Below are 24,329 nucleotides of genomic sequence, written 5' to 3'. Positions count from 1 at the left end.
AGCATGTTCTATGTTGTGCGTTTTTCACGCAACGCAGGCCCCATAGAAGTGAATGGGGCTGCGTGAAAATCGCAAGCACGTGCGGATGCGGTGCGATTTTCACTCATGGTTGCTAGGATGAAAGTCTATTCACTGTATTATTTTCCCTTATAACATGGTTATAAGGGAAAATAATAGCATTCCTTAATACAGAATGCTTAGTAGAAGGTCAATATAATAAACATTGGTGGCGCAGTGCGCCCCCCCATCACCCCAGTATGATAAACATTGGTGGCGCAGTATGCGCCCCCAATATAATAAACATTGGTGGCGTAGTGCGCCCCCCCACACCCCAGTTTGATAAACATTGGTGGCGCAGTGCGCCCCCCCCCAATATAAGAAACATTGGTGGCGCAGTGTGCCCCCCTCAATATAATAAACATTGGTGGCGCAGTGTGCACCCCCCCCCCCCCAACACCCCAGTATAATAAACATTGGTGGTGCAGTGTGCCCCCCTCAATATAATGAACATTGGTGGCGCAGTGCGCCCCCCCTCAATATAATGAACATTGGTGGCGCAGTGCACTCCCCCCCCCCCCCCTCAATATAATGAACATTGGTGGCGCAGTGCGCCCCCCCCTCAATATAATGAACATTGGTGGCGCAGTGCGCACTCCCCCCCCCTCAATATAATAAACATTGATGGCGCAGTGGGCAGTGCCAATGAGGGTTAAAAAAATAAAATAAAAATTAACTCACCTCCTCCAATTGATCGTCTCTTGTTCTTTCTTCATGACCTGTCAAAGGACCTGTGGTGACCTCACTGTGCTCATCACATGATTCATCACCATGGTAATGGACCATGTGATGAGCTCAGTGACATCACCACAGGTCCTGAAGCAAGAACAGGAGACCGGCAGCTACTCGATCAACTGGAGGAGGTGAGTTAATTTTTTTAAATTATTCTTTAACCCTCATTGGCACTTCCCACTGTGCCACCAATGTTTCTTATACTGTGGGGGGGGGGGGGGGGGGGCACACTGTGCCACCAATGTTTCTTATACTGGGGTGTTGGGGGGGGGGGGGGGGCACACTGTGCCACCAATGTTTCTTATACTGGGGTGTTGGGGGGGGGGGGGGGGCACACTGTGCCACCAATGTTTCTTATACTGGGGTGTTGGGGGGGGGGGGCACACTGTGCCACCAATGTTTCTTATACTGGGGTGTTGGGGGGGGGGGGGGGGCACACTGTACAGGGAGAGAATCGAATGAGTCACTAACTAAGTCGGATCTTTAGTTCTTTTCACCTGTGACTCATTCCATTCTTTCTCCCTGTACTTGTCAGTGACTCAGAGCTGCTAGTGCTCGCCTTGCCTTGCCTCAGCTCTGATTGGTTGGTGGGCGGGGAGGGGAGGGGCTGGCAGAAGCAGCTTCCACTCTAGGATCAGATTACACTGCTCCCGAGCCCCTCCCCTCCCTGCTGCCGGCGTCTCTGCTGTTGTGTGCTGTGACGGAGCTGACTCAGACTGAGGAGAACATCGGCAGCGGGGCAGAGAACTATCAGCTCCTGTGACCGCCGCTGTTCAACTGCAGAGCTGCCGCGGAGGGTCTAGTCGCAAATGGCGACAAGACTAAAAAGTCTTGTCGCCATTTCTAAATTCTTAGTCGCATTGGCGACCATTTTGGTCGCCATCTGGAGCCCTGCACCGTGGTTCACATAAAACCAATTACAATAGGCAATTGTTATTCATCCACACCCTACTTGAAAGGCTGCCAATAGGATTATACCCATTGGTAATTGCCCCACTTGTGCACCTGTGTACAATTATAACAAACGCCTATCTACCAATGAACACCTCACCTCGTGTCCTGCACAGTCCGACATCTCCGTTTACCTAATGCGTATGTCTCTCAATCCGTGCGTCAGGTCCTATCTCCGCCCAATTAAATGATGTGATCGTGGCCACGGTCACTGGCTCACTCAACAGTTTTCATTCAGGTCCAACCTATAGATCATCCTCACTGGTGTGCACACTCGTAGGAGCGTACCGCTCCATGCTCCTCCCCGGAGTCTCTAGATCACGTGTTTCTATCTGGATCACATGACCGGCTACAGCGCTTTCTCCTGATCATACCAGCTTACTTGCACAACCCAAGGGGTCATGCTACCAAGGTAACCAACGCTGTAGGTGATGATACTATATATCAGAACTTCTATTGAGCGATGTATATTGACACCTTGTCACCTTGATGTGCCTATACGGAACTTCCACTATAATAACAAAGTAAGTTGTAAACCACGGATCGCAAGCTGTGCCAGACCATGCATGTGAAGTGCTCAGTGTTGTTCACCATTAACCCCTGCAAGAACAATAATAAAAACAGTTAAAATAAACATAAAAGTAGCAATATACTTCAAGTCTATACTGTTAAAGATCATTCCTATTCTATAGTACTCACATTAAATTCAGTATTCAGACTAAATGGTTGCAGTGCTTTTAGCATAAATATCAATTTCAATTCCTTTTTTCTAAGGATCATTTCTGTCACCCCTTTTCTCAGCTTCCCCACAGTCAATTACTCTAAATCGCTGTTTATTAATTGAATGGCCACATTCTATAAAGTGTATGGCAACAGGCTTTAACCATCAATTTCTTCCTAATGGTACTTTTGTGTTTATTGATTCTTTCTCTGATATCCATCATGGTCTCTCCTATGTAGATCAAGATGCATGGGCATTGAATCATATAGATGACCTCCCTTCATCTACATGTGTAATATCCTCTGATCTTAAATTTTCGTCCTTTATAGAGGTGCACAAAGGTATCACCTTTCAGTTGCAACACCTCAAACAGGGGAAATTGCCATTTCTTACGTGGAGCTAAAACCTGCTATCTATTTGTGCACTACCTATATCAGTTTTCACCAATCAATCCCTAAGATTAGCTTTCTTTTCATATACCATCCAAGGAGGTGCTTCAAATTCGCGGATAGTGGGCAAACCTCTGTGTAATATATGCCATTCCTTCCTTAGAATGTTTTCAATTTTGCCACTATGATCACCAAAAGTGGATACAAACGGAATCCTCTGTATTGTACTCAGTAGTCAAATTGTTTAACAACAAATAAAGAATAATTGGAGAATGATGCTGCTGTCATCTACTATTTGAACGTTTACCCTTAGGGTAGGTCATCAGTATGAGATGGGTGGAAGTCCTACTCCTGTCAGCCCTGTCGATTAGCTGTTTGAGGGAGCGTCATGGCCTTCTCGCAGCTTGCCAAGCATAGTGCCATACATTGTATAGCGGCTGTGCTTGGTATTGCAGCTTAGCCCCATTCACTTGAATGGGGCTGAGCTGTGCCTAGGCCATGTGATTGATAAATGTGATGTCACGTCTGGCGCTCATGGAGAACTTCGGCCTCTTTGTACAGCTGATCTAATATTGATGACCTATCCTGTTCACTTTTTCCTGCGTTTCTTAGTTCGTTACTAACCACAGGGAAGAGAGAGAACAACGGGACTGCCAGTGCTTAGGGCGGACAGTAGGTATAAAGGAATATAGTACTCCTATTGTCAGTGCTAAGCATTGGCAGGTCTGTTATTCTCTTAACTGCGCTCAGAGAAGCACTGAGCTAAATGTGCAGAGCTGTTAGCAAGGCATAAAGGCAGGGACACAAGCAGAGACGGGGCACATTTAGGAAGCCAAAGACAAGGGTAGTGACCTGGGGCCTTTCTCTATATGTTCCACATAGTTTTCTTAAGCAATAAGTAGACATTGAAGACTGGTTCCCCTTAGTAGGGGCTCATGCACAAGACCGTATACCCTCCGAGACATTTAGTCCGTGAGCAAGCCATATGTCCCGGAGTGGTATACATAGCGCACACGGGAACGCACAGCATCATAGGTTACTATGATGCTGTGTGCATCTGGCTGCCCGCGGGACTAGTGTCCCACACTCGTATGATATTATGAGTGCGGGACAATAGCCCCTTGGGCGGCCTGATGCGCACAGTATCATAGTAACCTATGATGCTGTGCGCTCACGTGCGCACAATGTATGCCACTCCGGGACATATGGCCTGCTCGCGGACTGTATGTCTCAGAGGGCATACGATCGTGTGAATGAGCCCTAATACTCAGAAAAATCTTTACACACTGTTTTCTAGTAAAAATAAACACCTTTCCTTAATAAAGTATATTACAAAAATGCTTAATATCCCTGTCCCTATACTATATAAAAAAATTAACCAAAACGACAGTTACACTTTAAAGGTGTACTGAGTATTTAAATGTGTATTTGGATAGGCCATATGAATGTATTCAATAACATACGGTATAATATGATAAATTTACCATTACAGTGTTAAACATTAATGCCTATTTTATTCTTATAGACCGTAGCAGTTTTATTTTATGGAGGGGGCAGCTTTTAAGTAAAGGAAAACTTCTATGCCATGCTTCTTTGAAATCTACAACAGGCCCATTTTTTCCATACAAGCTGTGAGTTCACAATTTTTTATTCTTTTTTGTTTGTGTACCAAAACCAGAAAATGGCTATTTGTTCCTGTTGTACATTGCACGTAATGGCTTGTGTTCTTTAGGCCTGATAAAATCGATTTGGACATTGTCATGAGACTGGAGCAGATTAAAAAAAGAATTCCACCATTGCTGTTGTATAAGGAGACCCACAGCAGGTGTAAGGAAGGTAAGCATTAGGTTAGTATTACATTTAGAATGTATTATAATTATACTTTGTTTTAAAATAAATTTTTACTTAAATTTTCAGTTTTAAAAGGTGGAGTGTATAGCCGTCTCTATGAAGTGTCTAACAAGACCAAGACAGGAAAAGAATTGCAGGGTTTATTGCATAAATTGGAGAAAGAAAGACTGGTAAGATTTGTTTGTTTTTGTGTTAGATTAGCATATATCTGGTGCAGATTTTATAAAATAACAGGCACAATAACCCCTTTCAGACCTCCGCTGGTACTCTATTTAATTATGGTCCCGCTCAGATCAAAGCTATCTCCATGTCCCAAAGTGTCCCTTTTAAAATTTAATATGTAATCACCATTTTGCTGTTTTTTCGTCGTCTGAACTGCTACAAAAAAATGTAATAAAGAATGATCAAAAGTCAAAACGCTCCAAAATGGTATTAACCACCTCCGGACCGCCTAACGCACATGTGCGTTCCGGAGGTGGCAGGCGCACAGTCACGCATATATGCGTCATCTCGCGAGACGCGAGATTTCCTGTGAACGCGCGCACACAGGCGCGCGCGCTCACAGGAACGGAAGGTAAGCGAGTGGATCTCCAGCATGCCAGCGGCGATCGTTCGCTGGCAGGCTGGAGATCCGAATTTTTTAACCCCTAACAGGTATATTAGACGCTGTTTTCATAACAGCGTCTAATATACCTCCTACCTGGTCCTCTGGTGGTCCCTTTTGTTAGGATCGACCACCAGAGGACTCAGGTAGGTCAGTACAGTCGCACCAAACACCACACTACACTACACCCCCCCCCCAGTCACTTATTAACCCCTTATAAACCCCTGATCACCCATGATCACCCCATATAAACTCCCTGATCACCCCCCTGTCATTGATCACCGCCCTGTCATTGATCACCCCCCTGTCAGGCTCCGTTCAGACGTCCGTATGATTTTTACGGATCCACTGATACATGGATCGGATCCGCAAAAAGCATACGGACGTCTGAATGGAGCCTTACAGGGGGGTGATCAATGACAGGCGGGTGATCACCCATATACACTCCCTGATCACCCCCCTGTCATTGATAACCCCCCCTGTAAGGCTCCATTCAGACGTCCGCATGCGTTCTGTGGATCCGATACATGTATCCATGGATCCGTAAAAAATCATGCGGATGTCTGAATGGAGCCTTACAGGGGGGGTGATCAGTGACAGGGGGGTGATTACCCTGATCACCCCCTGTCATTGATAACCCCCCTGTAAGGCTCGATTCAGACGTCCGCATGCGTTCTGTGGATCCGATACATGTATCCATGGATCCGTAAAAAATCATGCGGATGTCTGAATCGAGCCTTACAGGGGGGGTGATAAGTGACAGGGGGGTGATCACCCTGATTACCCTGATCACCCCCTGTCATTGATAACCCCCCTGTAAGGCTCCATTCAGACGTCCGCATGCGTTCTGTGGATCCGATACATGTATCCATGGATCCGTAAAAAATCATGCGGATGTCTGAATGGAGCCTTACAGGGGGGGGTGATCAGTGACAGGGGGGTGATCACCCTGATCACCCCCTGTCATTGATAACCCCCCTGTAAGGCTCCATTCAGACGTCCGCATGCGTTCTGTGGATCCGATACATGTATCCATGGATCCGTAAAAAATCATGCGGATGTCTGAATGGAGCCTTACAGGGGGGGTGATCAATGACGGGGTGATCAGGGAGTCTATATGGGTGATCACCCCCCTGTCATTGATCACCCCCCTGTCATTGATCACCCCCCCCCCCCCACTTTTCTTACTAAGTCTCATATTCCACTAACTTGTGTCAAAAAATAAAATCTCACATGGACGCACCATACCCCTCACGGAATCCAAATGCGTAAACATTTTTAGACATTTATATTCCAGACTTCTTCTCACGCTTTAGGGCCCCTAAAAAGCCAGGGCAGTATAAATACCCCACATGTGACCCCATTTTGGAAAGAAGACACCCCAAGGTATTCCGTGAGGGGCATATTGAGTCCATGAAAGATTGAAATTTTTGTCCTAAGTTAGCGGAAAGTGAGACTTTGTGAGAAAAAAAACAAAGAAAAATCAATATCCGCTAACTTATGCAAAAAAAAAAAAAATTCTAGGAACTCGCCATGCCCCTCATTGAATACCTTGGGGTGTCTTCTTTCCAAAGTGGGGTCACATGTGGGGTATTTATACTGCCCTGGCTTTTTAGGGGCCCGAAAGTGTGAGAAGAAGTCTGGGATCCAAATGTCTAAAAATGCCCTCCTAGAAGGAATTTGGGCCCCTTTGCGCATCTAGGCTGCAAAAAAGTGTGACACATCTGGTATCGCCGTACTCAGGAGAAGTTGGGGAATGTGTTTTGGGGTGTCATTTTACATATACCCATGCTGGGTGAGAAAAATATCTTGGTCAAATGCCAACTTTGTATAAAAAAATGGGAAAAGTTGTCTTTTGCCAAGATATTTCTCTCACCCAGCATGGGTATATGTAAAATGACATCCCAAAACACATTCCCCAACTTCTCCTGAGTACGGCGATACCAGATGTGTGACACTTTTTTGCAGCCAAGGTTGGCAAAGGGGCACATATTCCAAAGTGCACCTTTCGGATTTTGCAGGCCATTTTTTACACATTTTGATTGCAAGGTACTTCTTACACATTTGGGCCCCTAAATTGCCAGGGCAGTATAACTACGCCACAAGTGACCCCATTTTGGAAAGAAGACACCCCAAGGTATTCCGTGATGGGCACGGCGAGTTCCTAGAATTTTTTATTTTTTGTCACAAGTTAGCGGAAAATGATGATTTTTCTTTTTTTTTCTTTTTTCCTTACAAAGTCTCATTTCTCGCCCAGTTTCCTTGGGGGACACAGAAGACCTTGGGTATAGCTCATCTCCATAGGAGGCGTGACACTAAGTGAAAACTGTTAAGCCCCTCCTCCACAGCTATACCCTCAGCCTGGAGAGAGAGACTGCCAGTGTTTAGCTTAGTGTCCAAGGAGGCAAGACACTCCCTGCTCTGCAGGGCTGTTTTCTCCTTGTTTAAATTTTAGATTTTTACTTTTTTCTTTCTTTTTTGTTCCAGATCATCAGGGACAACAGAGACGCACTAGACCTCTCTGTTTCTCCCGGGGTTGAGCTGCGCCAGTGCCGGTCACCGCACTGCTGCCTCCCCCACAGAAGGCAAGGTGGATCAGGGCACCCTAGCTCCCTTACATCCCGCCAGCGCAAGGGTCGCCCGCACGCCAAGCCCCTCTTCCAGCGTCCTGCCACTACGGTGCCAGTAGCTGAAGGGGCGACCCTGCTGGAATGGACCGAGGGTGAAGACGGCTGTGGTAAGAGAGTGGCTTCTCCAGCCCTACGTCCCCCACCCAATGGTCTCCTGCGTGCCTGACCCCCATACTGGGCCTCTGGACCCTTCCCCTGCTGGACATAGGCATGGGGTGCTGCTGTGCGGCAATCTGCTCCCCTTTTCTCCTGGCCTCATAGGACATGCTGCTAGTGAGGGGACTATATCCTGACCTCTCCGTCTCTGGGTCCCCCCCTGGCATCTGCGCTTCCCCCCATCTCGCCTAATCACATTGGGCTTACCGGAGGGGCAGGACGCTGCAGTGGAGTAAGGAGGACCCCTTACTCTTCCGGCCGGCGGGGTGGGCTCCCGCGGCCAGCGAGCCGCTATTCCGGCCCTCCTGTCTTTTTTCTGGCGGCGGGGTGGGCTCCCGCGGCCGGCAAAACCGCATTCCGGCCCCTGTTTTTTCCGGCCGGCCGGGTGGGCTCCCGCGGCCGGCAGAACCGCCACTCCGGGCCCCTGTATCTTCCGGCCGGCGGGGTGGGCTCCCGCGGCCAGCGAGCCGCCATTCCGGCCCTCCTGTCTCTTCTGGTGGCGGGGTGGGCTCCCGCGACCGGCAATGCCACGTTCCGGCCCCTGTCTTCTCCGGCCGGCCGGGTGGGCTCCGCGGCCGGCAGAACCGCCACTCCGGGCCCCTGTCTCTTTCGGCCGGCGGGGTGGGCTCCCGCGGCCGGCATTGGGCTTGACTATGCCCCAGCAGGTGCCGGTCGGCGGGGCTCCGTTAATTGGTCCCAGGCTTCGCGGCCTGCTGGGCCGCAATCCCGACCGGCCCGCGGGGTGGGCTCCCGCGGCCGGTTTGAACCGCCATTCCGCCTCAGGTCCCGGCGGTATGACGGGCCGGACTCCGCAAATTTAGCCCCCGGCTTCGCGGCCTACTAGGCCGCACTTTTCCGGTCTCTGGTGGAGGGGGCGGGAACTTCTCCAGGCGCGATTTTTTCCCGCCTGGAGGTTCCTCCGCCCTCAGGGGATCGCACGCCGCCCTCCAGGCCGGATCCCTGTTAACCCTTTGGGTGCAGGCCGGCTCCCACAAATGGGTCTGTATAGTTGGCCCCCCTTTTTTTTTTTTTTTTCTCCTCTCTCAGGGCCCCTATATAGTGGCTCCCCTTTAGCCTCAGAAGCTGGGTTTAAATGAAATTTAAAAAAAAAAAATTTTTTTTTTTTTATAATGATGCAATAATTAATAATAGATCATGATTTCTATTGGGCTGCGCAGGACGCTGCAGCCTCATCAGTAATGCTGCATGTCTGCATGACCTCTTTCCTCAGGCGGCATGGTGTTGCGCTCCCAGCCTGCGTCGCTGCTAGGGCATTTCCCCTTTTAGGCGGTTTTTTCTTGCCTCTTCCAGGATACGGCGCTGGCCAAGTGCATTCGGACCTTCTGTAGGCAGCATTCATCGTCTCTCCAGTTATGGTGCCTGCCATGTGCATTCCCCCCCCCCCCCTAGGCGGGCTACTGCACTCTCCCTGGCTGGCCATGTGCATGACCCCCTTCTTAGGCGGAATACTGCACCTTCACCGGATACGGTGCTGGCCATGTGCACGACCCCCTTCCATAAGCGGAACGCTGCACTCTCTGGATTTGCTGCCGGCCATGTGCGGGACCCCCTTCCTGGGCGGAACGCAGCACTCACTGGATTCGCTGCCGGCCATGTGCGTGACCCCCTTCCTGGGCGGAACGCAGCACTCTCACTGGATCTGTTGCCGATCATGTGCATGACCCCCTTTTTTAGGCGGAATACTGCACTCTCACCGGATACGGTACTGGCTATGTGCACGTCCCCCTTCCATTGGCGGAATGCTGCACTCTCGCTGATGTGCTATGATGTACTTATGTACTATGTTATTGTGCTGCACTCTCACTGGTTTCGCTGCCGGCCATTTCTTGGGCGGTATGCTGCACCCTTGTTGGATTCCCTGCCGGCCTTAGGTATGCCTCCTTCCCTCAGGCAGCATACATACATCCCTCTGTCGTTGGTTGTTTCCTCGCAGGTACGTTGCTGGCCACGTGCATGTACCCCATACATGGCAGGGTGCTTGCACTCTCGCTGGATCCGCTGTCGGCCATATGCATGGCCCTCTTCCGTAGGCGGTGTACGCACTCTTGCTGGATTCTCTGCCAGCCCGGGGCATGCCTTCCTTCCTCAGGCGACATGCACACATCCTTAGTGACTGTGTTTGTCTCTTGCCGGTACATTGCTGGCCATGTGTATGACTCCCATGCATGGCGGTGTGCTCGCACTCTCCCTGGATGAGATGCTGGCCATGTGCTTTACCCTCCCTTTTTCTGGGCGTTGTGCTACACTCTCACCGGATACATTGCTGGCCATGAGAATGGCCCTCTAACATGGGTGGAACGCTTGCACTTCCATTGGTTACGGTGCTGGCCTTGTGCGTGACCACCTCTCACTTCAAGGGCAGAATTTGGCACGCTCATGAGATTCACGGCTGTCCTTATATGGCTGTGCTGGACTTGTACATGTCCCCCTTCGTTGGCAGAGTAGTTGCACTCTCGCTGAGTTCAGTGTTGGGTGTATTATTGCACACTCATTTAATGCTAGGATATCCCTGTGCATGTTCCCCTTTCGCTAGGTGGACCTCCTGCGTTCCTGCTGGTTTATAGGGTAATGTCCTGCTTCTCTGAAGTAGGTACGGCCTTAGGCATCACTCCCTTTTGGGACGGGTCTTTGCACTCTTGCCGACTGCTGTTGGCCAGGTACAATTTCCCCCCTTTCAGGGTGGACTGATTGCGTTCCTTCGCATGCTATGCTAGGTTTGTGCATAACTCCCTTTCAGGTTGCACTTTGCAATTCCGTACATGCTGTGGCACTCTGGGACGAGCCCCCCCTTTTTTCTAGGTGGGTTGGCCCTCTCGCTGCTTACGGGGCTGCTCGTACGTATGCCTCACCTGCTTCCTGCGGCATACCTTTGTTTCTTGGGAGACGATGCTTGCCGCCAGCCTTGCACTCGTCCCTAGGGAGTTCATTCTGTCCTCCTGACCGGACAGGCTCTTTTGCTCTCTGCTGCACCGAGCTGCCAGGGAGTGTTCGTGGGTCCTAGATGCATGCCCATGCGTCCTTCTGCGGCATTACTTCCCTGCGCTAGTGGTCACATGGTCGAGAGTGCTGTTGTCTGCAGCGCCTCTCGAATTCTTCGTTGGCTCTGGCAGGACTGCGGTTCCCTTGCCTGCTGCAATTTCCTCCTCTTCGGATGCAGTGTGGTATGAGTCCGTCCTCTTGGCGCCTCTACGCTTCTGTCTGATCTGCTACCGGGTTCGGGCTGCTCTTCTCGGAAGGTCACCCGACTTCTCTTGGGTGCTGGATTGCCCAGGTCCGGGGACCTCCGCCTTGGGTTCTTCAAGGTATTCGCCTTCTGCGAGACGGTGGACCGGGCGTCTCACAGTGTAGCGGGTTCTGCTTTTGAGTCCTATGGCTTCCCTGTTGCCCACTCCTCCTCCTTTCGGTTGGAGGGTGTTTTGTCGGCCTCTGTCTCGACGGCCTTATCTCGCCGGCTTTGTTCGGCTCCCGCTCTATACGAATCACTCCGATGTGGCTTCTCGCCAGCCTTCGGGGGCTGTATTTTCACTGTCCTCCCCTCTGGGGAGAGCATGATTGTTCATGTGGATGGTTCCGGTGTTCCTTTTGGCCTCGTACCGTCTCCCTTGTTCACGCTGGCTGTATTAGCTGTGTGCCTATTTACCGAGTCTACCGCGTTCTGTCCCCCCACTGAGTGCAGATTGCGTGGCCCGTTCTAAGACGATGGTCCTGATGTAGACTTGCTTTTCTCGATAACTTGGGGGGACTACCTCGGTCCAGATTGTCCTTTGATCTCCCTCACCGGGACTGTACAACGTGGTTGCATCAGCATGGACTTTAGCCTGCCTTCCCCTCGCGTCTGGCGGATCCTTTGGGTTCTTTCCCTCTGTCCTCTGCTCCTCCACTCGGGTGGATACGGGACAACGTTGTTCGAGGGCCGACGGGGCTAGTTTTGTCGACCCTTGTGCCCGTGTTACTGGTCTGCGCCTGATCACATTGGGTTTTCGCCTGCTTGCCAGGCGACTGTCCACTCCTGGCTGGGTTTCGTCCAGGATCTGTCGTAAGACTTAGGGTTTTTTTGTCTGGGGTTCTGTGGGAAGCTGTGCATTCCCCACTCTGAAGTTCTTTCCCCAAGGTTCTGTCTTTTCCTTGAGGTGTCAAGTGTCGGCGCTGTTCTTCCTCTTCCAGCGTTCCCGGCCCTCTGGCCTGCCAAGACCTTCTTCCTCGGAGTGGCTCTTGGTTCCTCTGTACTGTCCTTCGGTACCGCCCTGGGGACTGTATTCTGAGCTCTCGGCGCTCCAATCTTGTCCTTGGAGCCGTTACAGGAGTTCTCTCTATCCCTTCTGTCCTGTACGGTTGTGTTCCGTATCAGTCGTGTCTCTGACGGGTGCCGGAATGGCCCCTTTTTTTGTTACGAGCTTTCTGTCTTTTCCAGGACAGGGCTGTTCTGCATACCGTTTCTTCCTTCCTTCCTTCTGAAGGTGGCGTTTGCCTTTCGCTTCAACACCTCACCTATTTGGACGTTGTTTGGGCCTTGCCGTTTTTACTTGGAGATCTCCGACTCTTGCAGACGTTCGGCCTCTTGGGTTTCCAGGAGGTCTGTGCATAGGGTTGACAGACTCCAGGGTGTTTTTCCTCCGCTTGATCAGATTGGCTGTTGCTGAGGTTACCGCACCTAGGGCAGGATTCTGTCTTTGGTGTCACCGTTCCTTTCACCAGAGCGGTCGGTGCCTCCTGGGCAGAGGCATTGGGCTTCGGCTGGGCATTTGGGCACGGCGGCCACAGGTCTGCCTTGCACGCCTTACTGAGTTTTACAGGGTGCATACTCTGGCGGATGCTGCCTTACCCCGCCTGGGTTTACAGGCGGCGGTTCATTGATGCCTTTCGGGTGCTTCACCTTGGTGCTGTGGTCCCTCCCCCTTTTGGACTGCTTTTGAACGTCCCAAGGTCTTCTGTGTCCCCCAAGGAAACTGGGCGAGAAAACGAGATTTTTGTATAACTTACCAGTAAAATCTCTTTCTCGCTCTTTCCTTGGGGGACACAGCACCCACCCATTCATTGTTTTTTCTCTGTGCGTTTTCCGAGTTTTTGTTACCCGTTGGGTAGTTGGCTTTTTGGTTCCTTGTTGGTCTTTGCCTTTTCTCACTGCTTGGACACGCAACTGGCAGTCTCTCTCTCCAGGCTGAGGGTATAGCTGTGGAGGAGGGGCTTAACAGTTTTCACTTAGTGTCACGCCTCCTATGGAGATGAGCTATACCCAAGGTCTTCTGTGTCCCCCAAGGAAAGAGCGAGAAAGAGATTTTACTGGTAAGTTATACAAAAATCTCGTTATTCCACTAACTTGCAACAAAAAATAAAAAATTCTAGGAACTCGCCATGCCCCTCACGGAATACCTTGGGGTGTCTTCTTTCCAAAATGGGGTCACTTGTGGCGTAGTTATACTGCCCTGGCAATTTAGGGGCCCAAATGTGTGAGAAGAACTTTGCAATCAAAATGTGTAAAAAAATGCCCTGCAAAATCCGAAAGGTGCACTTTGGAATATGTGCCCCTTTGCCCACCTTGGCAGCAAAAAAGTGTGACACATCTGGTATCGCCGTACTCAGGAGAAGTTGGGGAATGTGTTTTGGGGTGTCATTTTACATATACCCATGCTGGGTGAGAAAAATATCTTGGTCAAATGCCAACTTTGTATAAAAAAATGGGAAAAGTTGTCTTTTGCCAAGATATTTCTCTCACCCAGCATGGGTATATGTAAAATGAGACCCCAAAACACATTCCCCAACTTCTCCTGAGTACGGCGATACCAGATGTTTGACACTTTTTTGCTGCCAAGGTGGGCAAAGGGGCACATATTCCAAAGTGCACCTTTTGGATTTCACCGGTCATTTTTTACACATTTTGATTGCAAAGTTCTTCTCGCACATTTGGGCCCCTAAATTGCCAGGGCAGTATAACTACGCCACAAGTGACCCCATTTTGGAAAGAAGACACCCCAAGGTATTCCGTGAGGGGCATGGCGAGTTCCTAGAATTTTTTATTTTTTGTCGCAAGTTAGTGGAATATGAGACTTTGTAAGAAAAAATAAATAAATAAAAATCATCATCATTTTCCGCTAACTTGTGACAAAAAATAAAAAGTTCTATGAACTCACTATGCCCATCAGCGAATACCTTAGGGTGTCTACTTTCTGAAATGGGGTCATTTGTGGGGGTTTTCTACTGTTTGGGCATTGTAGAACCTCAGGAAACATGACAGGTGCTCAGAAAGTCAGAGCTGTTTCAAAAAGCGGAAATTCACATTTTTGTACCATAGTTTGTAAATGCTATAACTTTTACCCAAACCATTTTTTTTTTGCCCAAACATTTTTTTTTTATCAAAGACATGTAGAACAATAAATTTGGCGAAAAATTTATATATGGATGTCGTTTTTTTTGCAAAATTTTACAGCTGAAAGTGAAAAATGTCATTTTTTTGCAAAAAAAATCGTTACATTTTGATTAATAACAAAAAAAGTAAAAAGGCCAGCAGCAATGAAATACCACCAAATGAAAGCTCTATTAGTGAGAAGAAAAGGAGGTAAAATTCATTTGTATGGTAAGTTGCATGACCGAGCGATAAACGGTGAAAGTAGTGTAGTGCCGAAGTGTAAAAAGTGCTCTGGTCATGAAGGGGGTTTCACCTAGCGGGGCTGAAGTGGTTAAGAACTACAGACTGCCCTGGAAAAAAATGAGCCTCCACACAGCTCGTAGACTTGACTATAAGGCACCTTTAACACAGGTGAGTTTTACGCGCGGGTTCAATGCGTGAGGTGAACGCATTGCACCCGCACTGAATCCGGACCCTTTCACTTCAATGGGGCTGTGCAGATGAGCGGTGATTTTTCACTCATCATTTGTGCATTGCGTGACAATCGCAGCATGTTCTATATTATGCTTTTTTCACGCAACGCAGGCCCCAGAGAAATGAATGGGGCTGCGTGAAAATCGCAAGCAAGTGCGGATGCGGTGCGATTTCTACGCATGGTTGCTAGGAGATGATGGGGATGAGCAACCCCGAACCCCATTAAAGTAAATTCACTGTATTATTTTCCCTTATAACATGGCTATAAGGGAAAATAGTAGCATTCTTAATACAGAATGCTTACTAAAATGTCAATTGAGGGGTTAAAAAATAAAATAAAAAGAACTCGCCTTTCTTTTTTTTTTTTTTCCAAATCCACCCTGTTTGGAAATGCTTCCAGCTTCCCACTACATTGTATGCATTAGTAAATGGTGCCATTAGAAAGTACAGCTTGTCCTGCTAAAAACAAGACCTTATAGAGCTATGTGAACAGAAGGGAATGGTTGAATAAAAAAAAAATAATCAGAATTGCAAGGCCCTGAAAGAGATAATGTAGCCGGCTACACTGTTCTAGTGGTTTGCACGGGTAATGTGGTATTGCATGTTCAGGATTTATATAAACTATCTCGCCAAGAGACAACCTCTTCAAATATTTGAGTGAAATTTTGTTCAGGTACAGTATTTTAATTGTGTAGCTTCATGTTGGAGCCAATCTGCAAATTAATTTTCCTCCCCTCCTAAAAATCTTACTTTTCGATTGTCATTGGGGGACACAGATGACTATTGGTATAGCTGCTGCCACTAGGAGGCAGATATTAAGAAGAAAAACGGTAAGCTCCTCTTACCAGTTGTACCCTAGCTGCAATCCCTGTTCCCCCCCCCCCCCCCCAATTATTCTGATCTGCCAGAAGAACAGAAAAGTCCTGCAGGAATCTTTCAGCTGCATAACCTCCTTCTGTAGGCAGATTAATTGGGCTGTGGCTGGTCCTCTTGTTCCCCACATGCCTTTTGACCAATTTATAGTTTCATCTAGCTAAGGCTACTTTCACACCTGCGTTAGGTGCGGATCCGTCTGGTATCTGCACAGACGGATCCGCACCTATAATGCAAACACTTGTATCTGTTCTGAACGGATCCGTTTGCATTATCATGAACAAAAAAAAAAGTTTGTTAATGATAATGCAAACGGATCCGTTTTGACTTGCATTGAAAGTCAATGGGAGGCGGATCCGTTTTCAATTGCACCATATTGTGTCAGTGAAAACGGATCCATCCCCATTGACTTACATTGTAAGTCAGGACGGATCCGTTTGGCTCCGCATTGTCAGGCGGACATCAAAACGCTGCAGGCAGCGTTTTGGTGTCCGCCTCCAGCGCGGAACGGAGGCAAACTGATGCATTCTGAACAGATCCTTATCCGTTCAGAATGCATTTGGGCTGAACTGATCAGTTTTGGGCCGCTTTTGAGAGCCCTGAAACGGATCTCACAAGCGGACCCAGAAACGCCAGTGTAAAAGTAGCCTTAACTGTCTACCTTGTGTTGGCTTCTCCTGGTTGCACCTTATACTTGTGTACAGACTGATTAGCTCATTCTCCGTAGGAAGGGTATGGCTAGTAGGCAAAGTTAAAGGGATTCTGTCACCTCCCCTAAGCCAAAAAACGATTTTAAAGCAGCCATGAAGCACAGCTTACCTGGATTAGGCTGTGCTCTTTTATCTTGAAATCCGTCCAGCAGTTACTGCAAAAAACGACTTTGATATGTAAATGTGTCGTGAAGGTGCCCAGAGGGGCGTTTTTTTCTTCTTAGAGAGCCCAGTACCGCCCCTCTTTCAGTGCCCAGCCCGCCTTCCTTGTACTGTCTAACCGCCGCCTCCAGCCTGCCACAGCCTCTCCTCCCCCTCCCTCACGCCGAACGAACTCTCGCACAGGCGCAGTACCCACTGAGGGCTGCGCCTGTGCGATCAGCAGGAGACTGAGGGCAGGAGCTTCATCCTCGTCACTGGGCATGCGCCGAGCCCAGTGACGTCCGATGCTCGCTCTTCCCTCAGTCAGCAGGGAAGAGCGAGCATCGGACGTCACTGGGCTCGGCGCATGCCCAGTGACGAGGATGAAGCTCCTGCCCTCAGTCTCCTGCTGATCGCACAGGCGCAGCCCTCAGTGGGTACTGCGCCTGTGCGAGAGTTCGTTTGGCGTGAGGGAGGGGGAGGAGAGGGAGGAGAGGCTGTGGCAGGCTGGGGGCGGCGGTTAGACAGTTCAAGGAAGGCGGGCTGGGCACTGAAAGAGGGGCGGTACTGGGCTCTCTAAGAAGAAAAAAACGCCCCTCTGGGCACCTTCAGGACACATTTACATATCAATCAAAGTCGTTTTTTGCAGTAACTGCTGGACGGATTTCAAGATAAAAGAGCACAGCCTAATCCAGGTAAGCTGTGCTTCATGGCTGCTTTAAAATCGTTTTTTGGCTTAGGGGAGGTGACAGAATCCCTTTAACACTTTTTATGCTTGGTGCTTTCCTCCTAGAGGCAGGAGCCTGATGGTCTTCTTTTCCCAAAATGAATGTAATGAGAAAAGGGTTTTCACAGGTGTCACAAAAAATTCAATTTTTCCTACAGTTGTGCGAAAAATGAATTGTATTGCTGTGCAATGCAAATGCTTTTCAAGTATTTATATTAATTGGTTTTCTTTTCACTATAGGCTTTGGTTAAGCCACTGGCTGACGGAGGATTCTTGCTGTTCTATTTCCCGACTCCCCTGACAGCTTCATATGGTAAGTGTGTTCTAGTATCTTTCGAGTGTTTAGAGGGTATTTCCTCCAAAGGTTTTTATCATCTATCCAATTGATAGGTGATAAATATTAGATAAAGTAGGGTCTGATTGCTGGAACCTCAACAATCACTAGAACAGGGGACCTTAGTCCCTACAGCTTCATTGACTTGGCTAGGAGAAGTATGAAGTCAGCACATCTGCCTCTCCTCTTCATTCAAAGTCTATGGCACTGACCAAGACAGCCGAGTGGATAGGCAATTCATTATTGTTGGAATATCCCTTGAAGAAGCTTCTAGAAATAGTCTAAAACTGTGTTGTAACATTTCAGGTGCTCAAAGTATGAAGCCGTATCCACTGCATGCGCTGTTTATTTATCCTGCGTCGAGGGAAACATTACAGCATGGTGAGTGTGATGCTGATTTAAAGTGTAATAAATGTACAATATTTTTATTACTAAGGGGAATAAACTCTTGTCTGGTCCCATATAATATTCTAAAGTAATTTGTAGTCAAGGTATTTAAAACAAATTTCTCATGCATGGCATTGGGGGACACAGCACCATGGGTATACGTCCAACTACCACTAGGAGGCACTAGACACAAAAAGTGTTGGCTCCTCCCAGGTGGGCTATACCCTCCCCACAGGCACGAGGCTATTAAGTTTTAGACCTGTCGTGCTTTTTTTGCAGGTCCTGCTGTTTATTATTTTTTTGGGGTCTCAGACAATGTAGAGCGTTGGGTAGTTCCAACACGCGGTGCTGTCCTAATTTTTTTTCTCCAGCCCTTGGCTGCGCTTGGTGTTCCCTTTTGCCGCCTTGCATTTGGGATTTTCTACCAGGCATTTGTCCTGGGGTGCTGGCAGTATTCACTGCTTCTTCTCTGAGGTTTCTTCCTTGTTATGGAACCTCTTGCCAATTCAGTGTTTTTTCCTGTTGGGTCACATGGTTCTCCTGCACCTGTATGCCCAACCGGTGGTGTGTCACTTCTTTTCCCACCCTCAGGGACTGCTTTGGGACGTCCCATGGTGCTGTGTCCCCCAATGCCATGCATGAGAAAATTTGATTTTTTGTACTCGCCGTAAAATCCTTTTCTTGTAGTAGGCATTGGGGGACACAGATCCCACCCTATGTTTTTACTACCGCTTCTCCGGGCTGGTCTCTTGATCTTTCCCGGTACGGGAGTTGTTGGTTTCTTGCTTCTTCTCTCTTCTACTGCTTTTGGTACAAACTGAATAGCCTCGTGCCTGTGGAGAGGGTATAGCCCACCTGGGAGGAGCCAACACTTTGTGTCTAGTGCCTCCTAGTGGTAGTTGGACGTATACCCATGGTGCTGTGTCCCCCAATACCTACTACGAGAAAAGGATTTTACGGCGAGTACAAAAAATCCAATTTTTGTCTGCAAAGAAGGATATATTTTTGAAAGTTTTTTTCATAAAAAACATTTTTCTTTCAAGTTAAAGGGGTTTTCCAATGCTATAAACAGCCCCCCTCACAGAGAATATATTTACCCCGCTCCTGGTCGCTGCACCACCACCGCTGCTGCTGCTTCTCCCTGTGTGCCGATGAAAACATCCGGTGTTTGGGGGGGGGGGGGGGGGGTTGGCAGTTTATAGTATTGGATGACCCCTTTAACTATATTGGTCCACTTTATATAGACATCACCTTTGCTTTGTATTAATTATAGTCTGAATATTTCATCAGTATGCCCTGAAGTTTGTACAAATGCGATAATTCTGTTGAAATTTGCTTACAGTTTTAAACAGTCTGTCAGGTAGAGGCAGAGGAGACAGGACAAACTTACACCTTTTTGCTGAACTTTTAAAGGGAACCTGATACCTGGATTTTGGGTATAGAACTGAGGACATGGGTTGCTAGATGGCCGCTAGCACATACGCAATACCCAGTCCCCATAGCTCTGTGTGCTTTTATTGTGTAAAAAAACAAAAAACTATTTTGATACATATGCAAATTAACTTAAGAGTCATATCTTACTTGTGTGACCAGAGAAGAGTCATATTTTCAAGCTCTGACTCATCTCGGGTTAATTTGCATATGTATCAAATAGTTTTTTTTACACAATAGCACACAGAGCTATGGGGACTGGGTATTGCGGATGTGCTAGCGGCCATCTAGCAGCCCATGTCCTCAGCTCTATACACAAAATCCTGGTGACAGGTTCCCTTTAAGTAGTTTTATTAGTATTGGTTTGAATATAAATCTTTACTGTCAAGACTAAGCTGCTTCACAGCCCTTTCCCCTAGCAGTCTACGGGTTGGATGCTAGACAGACTTGCTTTAATGTGACCCACTCCCCCAGTAGTTGCCCACTTTTACAAGATCTATCGAGCTTTTATAAGTGTTGTCCAGCCGTTAATATTGATGACCTATCGTCGAGATGAAGTGCAGTGTAATGAAGAAGAAGCAGCGCTCCCGTGGAGCACCACCTCCTCTTCAAACAGCTCATCAGCGAGGGTGCCAGGTGTCGGACCCCTGACGATCTGATATTGATGACCAATCCTGACCATGGGTCATAATATTATCTCCCGGACAACCACTTTAATTTGAGTGGCTCCTTCAGCAGTGGTGGTCATGAATTGATCTGTACAGGTAAGGATGCTGACCATATGTATTTCTCGCCCAATTCCTTGGGGGACACAGGAACTCTTGGGTATAGCTTATCTCCATAGGAGGCGTGACACTCTGCAAAACGGATCCACAAAAAATATGGCTGACATTGTCTTGCATCATTTATTGTAACAATGCCTATCCTTGTTCACAAAATAGACAAGAATAGGACATGAGATAGAGATATATATAGATATATATAGATATATATATATATATATATACACACACACATCTATCTCTATCTCATATAATTTTTATTTAATTTTTTGGGTGAGGCTACAGAACTGACATATGGATGTAGACAGCACACTGTTTGCGGTCTACAATTTTTGCAGACCCATTTAAATGAAGGGGTTTGCGTCTGATCTGCAAAAATGCGGATCGGATGCGGACCAAAAATAAGGTTGTGTTATTGGGGCCTAATGCAGCAATTCTGTGTATCTACATGAGTCTCCAGATCAAGTAGGGGCCGAGTATAGCAGAGTGCAGATGTGGAATGTTTACAGTGAACCGAGGGGATGATGCATGTTTAATGCACATTTCATTTTTTTTTTCTTTTACAGAATCACATTTTAAAGCCCCATGCTTTCCCATACCAGACCATGAAATTATGCCTGAACTACCAACCTTTGTTTCTGCACTGCACTATGCCATTTTGAAGAGTCAGACGGACACCTCTGACAACTTTAACATTGTTGTGGAGAAACATGTGCGCTTATATTTGAAGCACCGAGCAGAAGGGTCTCATTCACACAAAGATTTTATTATAAGAACATATGACCAAAGGTTGGATTCGAGAAAAACCCTTTTTGTCGCGCCTAAAGATCGATCCCATATACATCCTTCTTTAAATAGTTATCTTCATGGGTCGGAAGCATATACTTTGCCTGTAAAAAGAGCACAAGAACTGATTGTGGAAAATCGAAAGGTTCAGCAGTTCAGTCCAGTATCAGATTATGAACCCATTGAGGATGATCATGACCTCTCAACAAGCACGAGGAGAGAAGTTGTCAATGACGGACTGTCTGATCATACAAATTATGATCAGGACAGAATAAAAGGCCTGATTGACCTAATATACATGAAAAAGAATGCTTCTAATAATGCAGAAACCAGCAGTAAGTAATGTTATTTTACCTGTTGAAGTATTTTTATGGGTATAATACAGTACACTACAGTGTATGGTTATGGTGTAGGTTTATGCAAATTGCTCTTTGGGGCAATTTTTATCAGCAGAAGATAAAAAAAAAAATCATCAAAGTTAGATATCTTTAATCACCCCTGCAACGTTTTAGCTCCACTGAGCCCCTCTTAAAGGGTTTCTGTCACCAGAATTAACCCCATTAAACTAGCTGACATTAGCGATAGATAAAAGTAGGAATAGGCTAGTTAGGTTTAGCGGACTTTAAGGGTTAATTCTGGTGATCCCTTTAAGCTTGAGAAGGGCTTAGTAGAATGGAAATGTTAAATTAGTGAATAAAGATTTCTAACTTTTAGTGCTTGCCCTGGCTTTCATATTTTTCTGCTACAGAGGAATTTTGGAAACATCATGTTAGGTGTGTGCTATTATGATTTGATTCCAGTCATTATGGTTTTCAGTTTGAGATTTGGCTGTCATTACTTGGCCTATACTTACAGTTTAAAGGGCATCTGTCAGCAGATTTGTATCTGTGACACTGGCTGACATGTTACATGTGCGCTTGGCAGCTGAAGGCATCGGTGTTGGTCCCATGGTCATATGTGCCCACATTGCTGAGAAAAATGAAGTTTTAATATATGCAAATTAGCCTCTAGAAGCAAGGGGGTGTTACCATTACACCTAGAGGCTCCTGTTTCTGCTGAGCCTACAATAGTGCTTTCCATTATTCCCTAAATCATTGACCTGTGTAAAGGGACCCTTTAGTTCCATTCCAGTCATTTTCCCAAAGATCATGTAAGGCGAATACATAGCAATATTCTATAACATATAACAATATTCTATAACAATGCAGAGAGGTATTTTGTATTCATTCCTTAACCATTGGTCAAAACCCTCTGATCTGACAGTGTTATGTTCCAGTAGTCTGGATAATTTTAAAAGTAAACTATCACCTCCTCCTCTCCTAACGAAACCTCATTTCTATTGTGATTGCATGTACCATTGCTATGCTTTTTGTACTAGAAGACTGAAGAGGAATAATGTTTTATCTTTAAAAAGGTCACAACGACGTGGATTCAGCACATTCTGTTTCCACTTTAATATCTGCACTTGGTGGGCAAGATACAGATCTAAGAGAGGAGAGCACAGAAATGGAACCAGATGATGCAGATCCAGAAAATTATAATGAACTGTTTGGACAATCTTTAGAGGCTAGTATTAATATAATAAACTCTATCAGCAAACTGTTTCCTGATCAAAACCAAACTACTAATGAGTTGGATAAAACTGAGTTTTCGTTGGCACCAGACTCTGTTGCTAATATTTCAGCACATTCTGAGCAAAGCAGTTATGTACAAGAGCAAAGCGTGGATCATCCACCATCAGAAACTGCTCCTCCTGTAAATGAGGTCTTAGCTGAAAAGGAAGATGTCAATGATGACTTATTGGCAACTGAGGAAATGATCCAGGTAATGACTTTAATCATTAAATACATTTCTATTACTAGCTTCCAGCTGGATATAAGCTTTTTCATTATATGATATTCCATTATTCTCATTTAACTTTTATTTCCTTCATAATTATTTTTAGGGACCATATTCAAGCTATGCCAGTCCTTGTCCCAGCACACCTACAGAACAAGTTTACCCACAACAGAATTCTAATTCAAGCAGTATGGAATCTGAAATGCACTGGAAGTTGATCCCAATTACAGGTAATGTATTTACTTTTCAGATTTTTATGGTTGTATTTGTGTGGTGAAATGCAGATAAATCAGTCTCTTGATAAGGGCTCATTCAGACGGCCGTATGCCGTCCACAAAAATGCGGATCCGTTTTTTTTTTTGCAGACAGTTCAGCATGTCCGCAAAAAAATTGATTGCATTCAGTTTTTTTGCTGACCCATAGACTTCAATAGGGCCATGTCCTGATTTTCACTGATGAGTATAGGACATGTTTCATTTGTTTTGCGGAGCCGTGCAATGGAAGAAAAGGCCTCATAGAAGTAAATAGGGCAGCATATAATCCGCAAAAAAACGCGGCTTTCTAAATGAGCCCCAAGTCTGAAGTGTCTGCAGCAGTTTACCAGAGATGTCACAATAGGACGAAGCTCACTTGTCAGCTTTGCACACGACCGTAGTTTCCGTCTGCAATTGGTCCACACTTCTTGCAGATCGGATGTGGACCAATTAATTTCTCTAGGGCTGCAAAAGATACGGACCGCACAGTGTGCTGTCCTCATCCACACCTCGGTTTCGTTGCCCTGGCAAAAAATAGAACATGTCCTATTCTTGTCCCTTTTGCAGACAAGAATGAACATTTCTAAGAAAGGGCAGGATGTGCTTATCCACAAAATGCGGAACACACATGGCCAGTATCTGTGTTTCTCATCCGTATTATTGGGGGGGGGGGGGGGGACACAGTCTTGACCTTGGGTATAGCTATTGCCACTAGGAGGCGACACTAAACAAAGTGTTAGCTCCTCATCTCAGCTATATGCCTCCTGCAGACACTGAACTAATCAGTTTTAGCTTAGTGTTTGTAGAAGGCAGACCTCCCTGTGTTGCAAGTCTGCTGTTTTTTTTTTTTTTTTCTTCTTTCCTTTTCTAGTGGGAGTTTCAGGCAGTCCGTAAAACTGCCTGCACTCCCATCCAGGAGATGAGAGCCCAGGGGGTCACCCAAACCCCCTGCTCCTTCACGTGATCCAGAAGAAAAGGAGGACCAGAGGTTCCGGTAAAAACCTCTGCCTCCTGCCGGCATTCGGGTCACCACAGCCGTCCACGCCGCAAGTCCCCTCTGTTCCGGTGTAGCGTCCCTCACCAAGGGGCCGAAGGGGTGCAGAAAACTCTGGACGGGTGAGTATTTCCCTAAAAGT

The 24,329-nt window shown here is 47.0% G+C and overlaps 1 protein-coding gene across 5 annotated transcripts in view; it reads left to right on the top strand.

Moving 5' to 3' along the window:
• TASOR (transcription activation suppressor) overlaps positions 1 to 24,329 on the top strand; it is a 92,624-nt gene that overhangs the window by 36,694 nt on the left and 31,601 nt on the right. For all 5 annotated transcript variants that reach the window (XM_044302293.1, XM_044302294.1, XM_044302292.1 and 2 more), the window contains 8 exons: positions 4,376 to 4,481; positions 4,583 to 4,686; positions 4,768 to 4,871; positions 17,621 to 17,693; positions 18,021 to 18,095; positions 20,881 to 21,435; positions 22,515 to 22,924; positions 23,046 to 23,169. In XM_044302293.1, the coding sequence (XP_044158228.1) occupies positions 4,376 to 4,481; positions 4,583 to 4,686; positions 4,768 to 4,871; positions 17,621 to 17,693; positions 18,021 to 18,095; positions 20,881 to 21,435; positions 22,515 to 22,924; positions 23,046 to 23,169 (1,551 nt within the window). The remainder of the gene's footprint in view (positions 1 to 4,375; positions 4,482 to 4,582; positions 4,687 to 4,767; positions 4,872 to 17,620; positions 17,694 to 18,020; positions 18,096 to 20,880; positions 21,436 to 22,514; positions 22,925 to 23,045; positions 23,170 to 24,329) is intronic.

This window comes from Bufo gargarizans, chromosome 7 (genome assembly GCF_014858855.1).
Source record: "Bufo gargarizans isolate SCDJY-AF-19 chromosome 7, ASM1485885v1, whole genome shotgun sequence".
NCBI lineage: Eukaryota > Metazoa > Chordata > Amphibia > Anura > Bufonidae > Bufo > Bufo gargarizans.
Note: the sequence above shows the minus strand (reverse complement) of the source record. Positions and strands in the feature narration are given on the sequence as shown.